At 38.4% G+C, this 13,208-nt stretch overlaps 1 protein-coding gene across 1 annotated transcript in view; it reads left to right on the top strand.

The window, feature by feature from the left end:
* LOC131055022 (2-alkenal reductase (NADP(+)-dependent)) overlaps positions 1-13,208 on the top strand; it is a 47,826-nt gene that overhangs the window by 16,173 nt on the left and 18,445 nt on the right. Inside the window, exons 3-5 of the mRNA XM_057989631.2 lie at positions 2,895-3,072; positions 4,557-4,723; positions 5,216-5,298. Of these exons, the coding sequence (XP_057845614.2) occupies positions 2,895-3,072; positions 4,557-4,723; positions 5,216-5,298 (428 nt within the window). The remainder of the gene's footprint in view (positions 1-2,894; positions 3,073-4,556; positions 4,724-5,215; positions 5,299-13,208) is intronic.

The following is a 13,208-nucleotide window of genomic DNA, read 5'->3' as shown; positions in this document are numbered from 1 at the left end:
GCTTTTTTATGCTTTTTAAGGGCAAATGCTTCAATTTCCAAAATTTTACTAAGTCTAATTCCTAGAATTTCATAAGTTAAATAAGAATTATCCTTTGAAAATTCCTTCAAACTTTGCACTCTAGGCTGGAAATTAACATCAAATCCCCTTATGGTTTTTAACTTAAAATTTTTCAGGATTTTCAAGTGGTAGATGTCAACTCAAGCAGGGATTTCCAGAAAGGCGCAAATGAAGTTCAGTAACAAAGGACCACAACCGGAATCCAAGATCGTGACAAAGTGGAAGAAGGTTGGAGATACCAACCTTGGCCGTGTGGACCTCAAAGACTTCAAGAAAAGAAGGCAAAGAAATGTTCCTTAATCCATAAATATTCCTTTGAAAAGATGAGGATTGATGGTGCCAAAATAGAAGAAACAATCAAAGCAATCCAAGACAAGGTCTTCGTCATAGTCTCTGATGTGCTTGAGTAGGAAATAGTTCGAGACAAGTACATGGATGTAGAGAACCTAAAAGCCAAAGTTCAAAGCAACTTCTTCACTTCCACAAATTCAATCCAGAAATATCATTTCAGCACAACATCCTCATTTCTGTCCATTGAGGATGGTTTTCAAAAAGTAGAAATTGATTGGATAGCCACTTTTGCTACATGTCACAGATGGGATGGACTTGATGGAGTACAAGATTGACATTCTGCCAAGTGTCCCAATGGAAGAGCTGGGGCCAATAATGACTAGTTTCATGGAATTTGCTGCCAAGGAAGAGGATAAGGGACACCCACCTCTAGAAGAAAGATGGATTTAATAGTTGTTTATTTCTCATTGGTCCAATTTGGGTAACTATCGTAGCCTGCCTTAATTAGGGTTTAGGGTTTCAATCTTGGCCATTGATCTTGGATCAATATGGGCCATTGCTTTGTAATAGGGTATCTATATAAACCCTCCTTTTCTCATTTGGGATATGAGAGATTTCGAAGAAATTGTTGTAGTGATATTTCTTAAGCAATAAACATGGTTCATTGTTCAATTGTTGGTGAATCTTTGTCCACTTTTGCAAGTTAGCATGGTTTCTCAGCTCTCATTAGAATAGATTTCATTTTCAAGTTGGTAGATTGAATGAAGGATTTGATAAAAATTGCTTAATGTGGAGTTGACGTGCTCATACTGTCTATAATTGGATGATTTTCAATTATTTTGCAAAGTTAGCTTGAACTAGTAAATGAAAAATTAACTTCTATTGCTATATTCATTGTTCTATATGTTGGGGAATATCAGTGATATGAAAATCATTTGAATTCCCTAGTAGATAGCACCGTTCTTGTGTAGTTGTTGAATTTGGCGAAACAATAATTCGTTTAAATTCCACTTTTGCAATTTTTGTCTCCCGAGTTCATAGGATTAGCTTAGGGTTAGAATTATCTTCCTAAACCATCATTCTTTTGCTTGTTTTTTCCAAATCTCAATAGAAGTATGATTGTAAAGAGCTTATTGCAAAATCATTCCAAAAAAAAAAAGTTAGGAATCAGCAGAATCTTTAGATTGGTCAGCTCCTCGAACAATTATGTAAGTCCCCCTTGAGATTACTAGCAAATCACAACGAACCATCTAAGACCATCTATATGAATTGGGAAGCTTGGAGTCGTCTTTGTGATCACATAGTTCAGCTGTTTAGCACATAGAAGATTTTGATCAAGAGAGAATAGGATATTTGTGGGTATTTTATTTTGAGTTGAGCGTGCATAAAAACCACACCAATAGGTCTCCACTCCCAAATCCCCATTTGTTATTGGATCCATCAAATAAGAAACTTGATTACAATGAGGGGGTGAGGAGGAATTGGGATATGACTCTTTGAGTGTGCTTACATAGACATTATTATTACACAACCTGCCAAAAATATCTTTAGATGGGGCAACTTCTACATATGATATGGCTAGTGGAAGTGGCATTGTAACTCATTTAGATGTTGAACTTGTTTTTTGGACTATGATATGTATTAAGCTCTAATATATATGATGGAAATTAGTAATATGCTCAACAAATTTAGTAATATGTGTGTTTTATAAGATTCTTTTTAAAAAAAAATATGTATTTTAAAATGTTTGTTAAAATTGCCAAGTTTTTGTCGAGTCCCAAGTTTTTAAAATTTTTGGGCCTGCCGAGTTATTGTGAAGTCCGAATTTTTCAACTATGGGTAGAACTATGGCTGACCTGATCAGATCATGAGAAAATATGCTATATATAAAAGGTAAAATCATTGTTATTTCATATTCATTCACCCTTTGCAGTAGGCAACAGCAGAGTAAAGGCAGGTACAGGAGCATATAGCAGAAAATATTCAGTTGTTTCAGTCTTCTGAATGCATAAGAAGGTCTCTTCTGCACTAGAACAGCAGGAGCACCATTCAAAGAGCAGAAAAAGTTTGTTTGGGGAGCTGTATCAGAAATTTAAAATGATGAAATGGCAGAAATAAGAAACTGCAGCATTTAGATCAGAACTTTTTTTCATGTTTAAATTTATTTTTTTCAGAGCATTTTTGTAAGGGATGTCAAGACGTCCACAGGAATCAGTATGCCTTCATGTACCCCTATATGGGACATTCCTCAGAGACATACCCCATAGTGAAAGAGTGTCCTTTGGACATCCCCAAATTCTGAGGAAAAGTGGAGACAGGATGATAATGTTCTATCCCTGTCCCCCGATCCTTGAAATGTGCTACTTTCAGGAAATGTTTGAAAACCCCCTGGGACACATCTTTGGGGACCAATGTTTTTAACCCCTTGCTGCACTGTAGAATGGTATATTTTCCTTTCTCTTGTTTGGTACAAGGCAAATAATCAAAGATGAAACACTCATAGGATTCTTTTCCAATACTGAGAACTTTGAGAACATGTGCAGGTTATCAATGGCCACGGAATCTCCAAGGTTGTAATATCAAATCATCCAGAATTCAAACAGGGGGATTTGGTAGCTGGCTTTACTGGATGGGAAGAATACAGTATAATACCAGAGGGCAGGGGCATGCGAAAGATCCTACATACAGATGTGCCTATTTCCTACTATATAGGGGCTTTAGGTATGGCATAATAGGCATTTGCCATTTTTCAAAATCTTTCTGTATTAGATTGCATTCCGTAAATGACATGTCTGAACTTGGTTTTTTGGTCCATGATTATTTCATTATTACCATTAAATATATTCTAGAAAGAAGCTTTCCTAACATTGCGTAAATAGCTTTGTGGTCCATAGTTTCTCTATCGATAATCCTAGAATGCATTTAATAGTGTATACTAACATGTATAATTTTACTTCTATGAATAGGATGACTTTCTTTTAAGTGAATTGTGTTGTAGAATAGATATCATGAATCAAATGCAATGTCATAAGGAATGCATTTCATGGCTGCTTCTGTTGACAAAATTTTATGTTTTCCTTAGTCTATGTATACCATTGTGTGCGATAATAAATCCTTTTCGTAAACTCAGCAGCACATTTCTGTGTCCTTGTATTGCCCTAGTGTATAAGTTATACCATTCATATGTATATAAGTTGTCATTCATGTACTGTGAGTAATGTTTTTGAACTATGCATCATTTTTGAGAATTAAAAAACTTGAAGAAAGTAGTGACATGTTATGCTGAATCCTGAAATATGAATTAAAAAACTTGAAGAAAGAAGTGACAGGATGATTAAGAAATTTAGTAAAAAACATTTGTGGCTTTAATAGCTATCTAATACATGATTAAAATAAATAATGGTAGCAGTACTCAGTTTCATGCCCATAAATATCTATCTATGCTTTTAATTTCTAAGATAAGAGGAGCTTTTCGGTTTTCCTCATGGTTGAATATATAAATTATATCAGGCATGAGAAATGGTGTCTTGTTATTACTGAGATATTGCATGCTCTGATATCAATGATTCAAACTGAAATTTTTTTGAGCGACAGTTTACAATGGTCTTTAAAAATTTGGTTCATGAAAACTGTCAGCTCTGGTCATGCTTCATGTGAACTAGAAATACCTGTTATTACCTCCAGGCTTCTTTTGTTATGGACATGTTATCCTGAATCCTGAAAAAGCAATTAAAAAAACTTGAAGAAAACAGTGAGTGCCTTTAATAATAATAGCAATCTTAGACATGATTAAAATAAATCAGTTGTGTAAAATGATACCAGTAGTCAGCTTCATGTCTCTAATTATCTATAAATGCTTTTAATTTCTAAGATAAGAGGAGCTTTCCCTCCTAGACGAATACGTAAACTATATCAGGCGTGAGCAATTGTGTCTTGTTATTACTGAGATATTGCATGCTTTGATATCAATGATGCAAACTGTATTCTTTTTGAGTGACAATTTACAATGATCTTTAAAAATTTGGTACATGAAAACTGCCAGCTCTGGTCATGCATTGTCTGAACTAGAAATATCTGTAGGCTTCTTTTGATTTAATGAAACCCTTGAATAAATGGATAACTTATTCTGAGGGTAAAAGTCTCATTTTCCTTTTATGCAGACAATTAAGAACCATTATTCTTTTCTAATGCCAGATGGGTTGCAGGACTGCCTGGACACACAGCTTATATTGGTTTTTTTAAGGTGAGCTCCCCTAAACCAGGGGAAACAGTCTATATCTCTGCAGCTGCTGGAGCAGTTGGTCAGCTTGTTGGCCAATTTGCCAAGTTGCATGGTTGTTATGTTGTTGGGAGTGCTGGAAGCAAAGAAAAGGTGACATTGAGCTACTTCTTGTTGGTTTTTGTCTCTTCCATGTTTTCAGTTTCTGTCTTCTATCATTTGAAATTGAAAAGCTATATCATTTCATATGGCACGGTAGGAACCAGAATTTCAAATATGCACAATTTCATTTAATAGATTACTGAATGGAAGAGTACAGCAATATTTATAGATATTGATGCCCAAGTAGTAAGGCCTGCTAACTGCAGAGCATACATAGGTGGACAAGTAGGCTTTACAATGGAGTATGACATAGGTCACCCAAACTATGAGGGATAGAAGAGTTAGATCCTTATGTACCTCCCAGAGCACACTATGAATGTGAGTGCTCAATAAGCATCCCATTGCAATTTATCCTTAACTCTCACTAACCTGAAATCATGATCAATTATGTTAGCCCAAGAAATGAATGATTGACTTAAAATGTATTCAGATATGAATTGCATTCATAATTATACGGATTTTATATCTCTTTGTGTCATGCAGGTGGACTTACTGAAAAACAGGCTAGGTTTTGATGATGCGTTCAATTACAAGGAGGAACCAGACTTAAATGCTGCTCTTAAGAGGTAAACATTCTCATTGCAGCTTTAGAGTTAAATCATTGTCCAATATGTATTTTAATAAAATTGCAGCTTCTCCAGGGACATGTCCCTAAGGCTATTGACACATTCCCCTGTTTGGGACATTTTAGGAACTTGAGGACAGTATGAAACTTCCCGCTCCCATCCCTGCAATCAAACTAAAAAATTTAGAGACTCCCTCCTTTTTCACACCAATTTTTCCCTCAACCATTTAGGCTGTCCCCACATCCTGCATTCTTTTTGTCAAGTAAAAAATAAAGACCAAAAGAAAAAGTAAACTCAACCCCAAAATTCTGTCCTCAAAACCTGGAGAAACACTAAAAGCAAAAATGCTTAAGATTATACAGGAATCTGTACTCAAAATGTTATGGAGCCGCCTCCAAAAGCTCTGTAACAGCAACCAAATAGCAAAGAAATAATGCTTTGTCAAAATATCGTTGTGGGAGTCATCGTACAAGCCGTGCAAAGTCAGGCCTTTGCCGGATAATTTAAATAAATAAAAATATTTATTTAAATAGGGAAGGTCTAGAAGAGGATTAGTGAATTAATCAAATAAATAAAAAATCTATTTAATTAATAGAAGGCTGAGGATAAAATAATTAGGCTAGGACAATTTTATGTGTCTACATTTTGCCCCTCTTTGAGACAATGCAGCCTGTAGCATTGGCTCAAAGAAAATAAGATTAACTGATACAACATGAAGCTCTTGAATCTTCCACTGAACTGCAATTCGTAGAGCTGTTGTCAATGCCTCATATTCTACAATATTGTTCATGCAAGGGAAGGATAGCCGATATGATTTCTTAATAGAATCCCCTTGAGGTGTGATGAAGAGTATGCCTGCTCTTGCTCCATGTTGAGTAAATGATCCATCAAAATATAGTTGCCATAATCTGGATTTGGTCACTGTGAAGATGGATTCATCCGGAAATTCTGATACAAGAGGAGAATCGTCGATCATTGGTGCATCTTTGACTTGGTTTGCAATGACTTGTCCTTTTATAGCCTTTCGGTCAACATATTCAATGTCAAATTCGCTTAACATCATGACCCACTTAGCCAACCTACTTGTGAGAGCTGCTTTGTTGAGTAGATACTTCAATGGATCAATTCTTGCTAAAGCTTTGTTTTGTGAATTAACATGTAATGATACAATTTTTGTGAAGCAAAAAGTACGACAAGACACGCACGCTTAATTGGAGTATAATTAAGCTCATATCCAACCAATGTACAACTGATGTAGTAGATGGCTCGTTCTTTTCCTTCATGATCTTGTTGTGCCAAAAGTGCCCCCAGTGTTGTCGTTGTTGCTGATATGCAGAGTAACAATGGTTTTCCTTGAATTGGTGGCATAAGCACTGGTGGATTCAAGAGAGTCTTTAAGTAGTTGAAAAGCTTGTTGCCATTTGTCATCCCACTTAAACTTGATGTTCTTGTGAAGAAAATATCGAAATGGGACACGCTTATTTGTGAACTATGCCATGAATCTACGAATTGACTAGAGTTTTCCTAGCAAGGATCTAAGTTGATTGATATTCATAGGAGGCATCTCTAAAATTGCCCTGACTTTTGTTGGATCTACCTCAATACCTCATTGTGACACAATGTATCCTAGGAGTTTCCCGGAAGTCACTCCAAAGACACGTTTCTTGGGATTCAATTTGACTTTATATTTCTACAAGCAATCAAAGACCACTGCTAGGACATCCTAATTCTCTTCCCTTGTAATTGATTCTCCCAAAAGATCATCTACATAGTCCTCCATGGTAACATGCATGATATAATGAAAAATTGTTGTCATAGCTCTCTTATATGTGGCACCTGTGTTTTTCAATCCAAAGGGCATGACGTTCCAACAAAAGATATCCCACGGACATGTGAATGTTGTCTTGTGTTGATCTTTAGGTGCTATCTAAATCTGATTGTATCTGGAGAATCTTTCCATAAGTGATAACTTTGCATGGCTTGTTGTGAGATGGACGATCAAATCGATGTTTGGTAATGGGAAGTCATCCTTGGGACAAGCCTTGTTTGTGTCTCTGAAATCAGTACATATCCTTATGTTGCCATCTGGTTTGCTAACAGGTACAAGATTGGAAATCCATTTGGGATAGTTGATTGGCCTAATGAAGCCAACATCCAACAACTTTTCAAGCTCAACTTTCACTAGTAATGCCACTTGTGGATGCATCTTACGCAATTTTTGTTTAACTGGTTTGGCGCCTGGAGTAACTGTCAAGTGATGCATAACCAAATTAGGATCTAAATCGGGCATATCTACGTACGACCATGCAAAATTTATCTCTCTGTGAAAAACTTTTTGAACTTTGGCCCTTCAATTTCTGTCAATGATTGTGCGAGGAAGGTGTAATGTGATACTCCTTCTGTCCCAATGTTTTTTATGGTCTCTTCAATCAACATAGATGTCTTTTCCTGATATGATGTCATGGGGAGGGTGTCAAAACTTCCATCCTCCGGCACCTCAGAGAGGTTTTCACCACCGAATGCATCCTTTTTATTTTTTGGGGGTCAAAAAGCGCCGCAGTGCAATTTTCACTAAAAGACCCATTACTTGTTTTTATTTTAATATTTTTGCAACTAAAAGGTTTGGCACCCTCTCCAAAGTATGCCACACTATTGAGTTCAATGGTGTATCCTGTATTATGGTCCCCAAGAGGGAGATCATCTCTTATACCAAGGTAATTAATGAAGGCCTCATCATTTTGGAATGTATCAAGTTGTGGAGGTCCTTATTGGTCCCAATCAATAAGTTGAGGGTGAATGAGGGGAAGGCCATCAGTATGTTCAAAGTCGGTAGGTGTAAGGGTAAACACACAAGAATCGTCAAGTATGTCAATGAACTCATCGGGGTCATGACTAGTACTCTCCTCATCAATCTCGATCGTAAGAGAATCTAAATCAACATCACTACAAGGACACTCAACAATGGGAGTTCTCACTTTTTGCAGTTTTCGCCTAGAGCCTCAAGACATATAGGGTTTAGGATCACAAAAGGTCTTTATCCATGCTTCACCACTATTTGTCTTATCTTGAGATGTAGAATTTGATGATGCTTGACCAACTTTGAATAGTTCTCTAAATTTTTCTTCTTCGATGGGTTCACCAAGTTCTCTAAAAGTTTTTGCTAGCTCATAATTACTGGATGATTTGTCAGAACCCCATTACCATTCATTTGAATTTGTAGAATAGCGTCTTTCTTTTTGTTGTTCATTAGTGGAAGTGGGATGGGTGATTTGCAATGTTGCTTGAGAATCAAGACCACATAATCTTAATGGTGCAAAACCAAGTCCTTTTGTCCGTTGTGTTTTGGGTACTAATTTCGGTTGTAATGGTTCCACAATACCTTTCTTTTGCAGGCCAACAGGACATTTTCCATCATATCCCATCTTTTGTAGAAACTTGAAGCCTTTTCCATAGTTTTCTACTAGTATTGTGATATGGTCTTGATCAGGTTGTTCTTCTAATTCTTTGTAAAGCGTCTTGTACATATCTTCTTCCATTTCACCCCATCTTTTGAAAGTGGTGGGATCCTAGTTTATGATGATTGTTGATATCTTCTTTGAAGGATGTGGTCTACCATAAAAAGCAAACTACTGGGGTCCCCATTTGCAATGGGGCGATGTGTGAAATAGGTCACAACATGAACATCGATTTGATCGTCGATCTCACAGCAGGACATGCAAAGTTATCACTTATGGATGGATTCTCCGGATACAATTAGATTAAGATAGCACTTGAAGATCAACACAAGACAACATTCACATGTCTGTGGGGTACCTTTTGTTGGAAAGTCATGCTCTTTAGATTGAAAAACACAGGTGCCACATATCGGAGAGCTATGACAATAAATTTTCATGACATCGTGCATGTTACTGTTATCACAAAAGCTTGCACCCTTGCTGAGCTATCAACTCAGCAACCTTGTGAAACATGGAAACAACCCCGAAGTGTGGGACCTTGCGCAAGGGGGTTGAATCTCCGAAGAAGGCTGACTTCCTTCTCAATCCGAGTACAAGTGTTGAACTAACTCAACACTTCAAAACTAACCCTTAAGCCTATCCTAACAATTTGCAGAGGTAAAGGGAAGAGAGAATGCTTGAAATGAAAGGAGGTGGTGCACCAAGATAAGAGATTGTTTCTCTCCCTACCGAAACGGCACAAGGAACCAACTAAAAAACCCAAGAGATGCACAACTTCAATTGCATAAGTGACCCAAATGCATATATGGAGGTTAGAGTTTTCTAAGTTTCAAGAGGGGAGAAGGATTCCCACAAGTCACACTCAGAAAACAAGTTAACACAACATATATGGAGAGAAAATCCACAAGACATACACCTATGATGAAGGTAAGAAAAGCATACACAACATACATAGGTTAGAAGGAGGCAAGAATGGTGATTTTTTAATAAATCATAAGGCCAAAACCCAATCTTACAATTGTAGAAATGCAAAAATAGTTACAAATCTTCAAGAGAAGAGAAAGAGCATAGGAAAGCTCAAGGCAGCAGGGAGAGAACCCTTTACAATGAGGCTTAACAGCCTTATATAAAAAAACGGGTTACAATGGTGATCATGACCCCTGCATGTCAGTCTGGAATTGCAAGGAAGTGCATGCACTTGGCTTGTACATGCAAGCAACCTAGCCATACCACCAAAGGCAACTCTGAGGAAGGTGGACTGACTAACCTTCCAAAGTCAGACATGACATAAGTCACCAAGTATGGCCCCGTACCTCCTTGATGGAAATCCTGCCAAAAACACCTAATGCACCCTTGTGGCTCCACAAAAGAAAGTGCACAAGTCACCAAAACTGTTGGAGCATTAAAAGCCTTGAGTGTCGATCATGCCATCCGGAAGTGTCGCCAGTTGGAAGGAAGTCCGAGGACTTCGGAAGTTTGGACTCCCGAAGTGAGGAAGACAGGAGAAGGAGCAAGGAACTTCGGAACCTCGGGGTTTCCGGATAGAGAGAAGAAGGGAAGGAAATCGCCTTCGGAACCTCGGGGTTTCGGAGTTCCAAAGGAACTAGAGAGAGAAGGCAAAAGGGGAAGGAATTTCGGAACCTCGGGGTTCCGGAGTTCCGGGGAGAAGAAGGAAGAAGGGGGAGGAGGGAACTTCGGAACTTCGGGGTTCCGGGAAAGGCAAGGGAAGGGAACTGCTCAAAGGAACTTCGGAACCTAGGGGTTCCAGAGTTCCTAAGAAGAAAGGGAAAGGGATAAAGAGAGAAGGGGAACTTCAGAACCTCGGGTTCCGGAGTTCCGAAGAGGGAAGGAGAATAAGGACAAGGAATCTCGGGGTTCCGGAGTTCCGGGGAAAAAGAAAGGCTAAGGAAAGGAGGGGCTAAGCTAGGGGAAGAACTTTGGAACCTCGGGGTTCCAGAGTTCCGCAGAATTGGAGAAAAGCTAAGGGAAGGAAGGGAACCTCAGAACCTCGGGGTTTCAGAGTTTCGGAGAAGGAAAGAAAGCGGCTAAGGCAAAGAACTACGGAACCTCTGGGTTCCAGAGTTCCGGGGAAGAAGAAAAGGCCAAGGGAGGAAATTCCTCTGGACAAGGCAACACTTCACACTTCATGATTCTTCTCTTCTTGATCAACTGGGGCCGCATTGGTCCATGGAACATATCTCTGATCGGTTCTCACTGATGGACCAAGGGTGTCATAAAATGACAATAGTTACCATGGAGTATTATGTAGATGATCTTTTGGGAAAATCAATTACAAAGGAAGAGCATTTGGATATCCTAGCAATGGTTTTTGATTGTTTGGAGAAATATAAGGTCAAATTGAATCTTAAGAAATGTGTCTTTGGAGTGACCTCTCAGAAATTCTTAGGATACATCGTCTTACAACAAAGTATTGAGGTAGATCCAGCAAAAGTTAGGGCAATTTTAGAGATGCCTCCTCCTAAGAATATCAGTCAACTCCGATCATTGCAAGGAAAGCTCTAGTCAATCCGCCAGATTCATAGCACAACTTGTAGATAAGTGTCATCCATTTCAACATTTGCTTCACAAGAACATCAAGTTTAAGTGGGATGACAAATGCCAACTAGCTTTTCAACTTTTTAAAGACTATCTCTTGAATCCACTAGTGCTTATGCCACCAATTCAGGGAAAACTATTGTTACTCTATATATCAGCAACAATGACAACACTGGGGGCACTTTTGGCGCAACAGGATCATGAAGGAAAAGAATGAGCCATCTACTACATTAGTCGTATATTGGTTGGATACGAGCTTAATTACACTCCAATTGAGCGTGTGTCTTACCGTAGTTTTTGCTTCACAAAAATTGCGTCATTACATGTTAACTCACAAAACAAAAACTCATAGCAAGAATTGATCCATTGAAATATCTACTCAACAAAGTAGCTCTTATAGGCAGTTTTGCTAAATTGGTAATGATGTAAAGCGAATTTGACATTGAATATGTTGACAGAAAGGCTATTAAAGGACAAGTCATTGTAGACCAACTCGCAGATGCACCAATGATCGACGATTCTCCTCTTGTATTAGAATTTCCGGATGAATCTATCTTCACAGTGACCAAATCCAGATTATGGCATACTCTTCATCACACCTCAAGGGGGTCTATTCCTAAATCGTATCGGTTATCTTTTCCTTGCACGAACAATATGGCAGAATATGAGGCATTGACAACAGGTCTATGGATTGCAGTTCAATGGAAGATCCAAGAGCTTCATGTTTTTGGGGACTCTCAACTTGTGACTCGTCAAGCAAATGATGATTATCAAACCAAAGATGAAAAACTAATGCCTTACAAGAAAATGGTGGACGATTTCAAGAAATATTTCATAGAGATAGTCTTTGAGCAAATACCAAGAGAGAATAATTGAGCTGCAGATGCTATGGCTACCATTGCCTCCTTGATCTACATGCCATAGAACATGACCCGTTGTGAGTTCTTGGTAGATAATCTTTTGGTCCCTGCATATGAGATCACTCCATCTGAATTAATATGTTTTATTGGTCTCGATTCCCCTTGGTACGGCAACATTTTCATCTAGCTTCACGATAATACCTTTCCACCTAACCTTTCCAACAATCAATGTTGTACCTTCATCCACCAAACCTCCTGCTATGTCATCATAGCCGACACACTCTATTGATGGAGTCTCGATGGTACTCTTAGATGTTTAGAGAGTGAGGAAGCTCAAATTGCATTGCGTGAAGTCCACAAAGGTATATGTGGGGCTCACTCTAGTGGTCCAATCTTAGCTAAGAAACTTATGAGAACTGGTTACTACTGGCCTACAATGGAAAAGGACTCATATCAGTTTGTCAAGAAATGCAAGTAGTGTCAGATTCATGGAGACCTAATAAATGCACCAACACAAGAACTTCAACCGATTGCTACTCCATGGCCCTTTTGTCAGTGGGGACTTGATCTCATTGGCAAGATTTACCCTCCATTCTCCAACAGCCATAAATTCATTATCATGGCCACTGAGTATTTCACAAAGTGGATTGCGGTCGTCCCTCTCACCCAAATCACCAGTAAGCAAATTGCAACTTTCATCCTCAATTACATCATTTGTCGATACGGTGTTCCCATTTCCATCGTCACAGACAATGGATGTTCCTTCAAAAACCAGGATGTTTGTGAACTTTGTGACTGATTCCACATTCACCATTGCTTTTCCACTCCATACTATCCCCAAGGTAACAGTCAAGCTGAGGTGTCGAACAAAACTATTCTCAAAATCCTTAAAAAGACAGTCGATGATGCTAGCCACAACTGGCATGTCCAACTTAATCCCGCCCTATGGGTTTATCACACAAGTGTCAATACACCTACTGGAGCTACTCCCTATTGACTTGTCTATGGTGTTGAAGCCATCTTGCCCATTGAGGTTGAG

Source organism: Cryptomeria japonica, chromosome 6 (assembly GCF_030272615.1).
Source record: "Cryptomeria japonica chromosome 6, Sugi_1.0, whole genome shotgun sequence".
Classification (NCBI taxonomy): Eukaryota; Viridiplantae; Streptophyta; class Pinopsida; order Cupressales; family Cupressaceae; genus Cryptomeria; species Cryptomeria japonica.
This window is presented reverse-complemented; position numbering and strand designations above follow the sequence as displayed.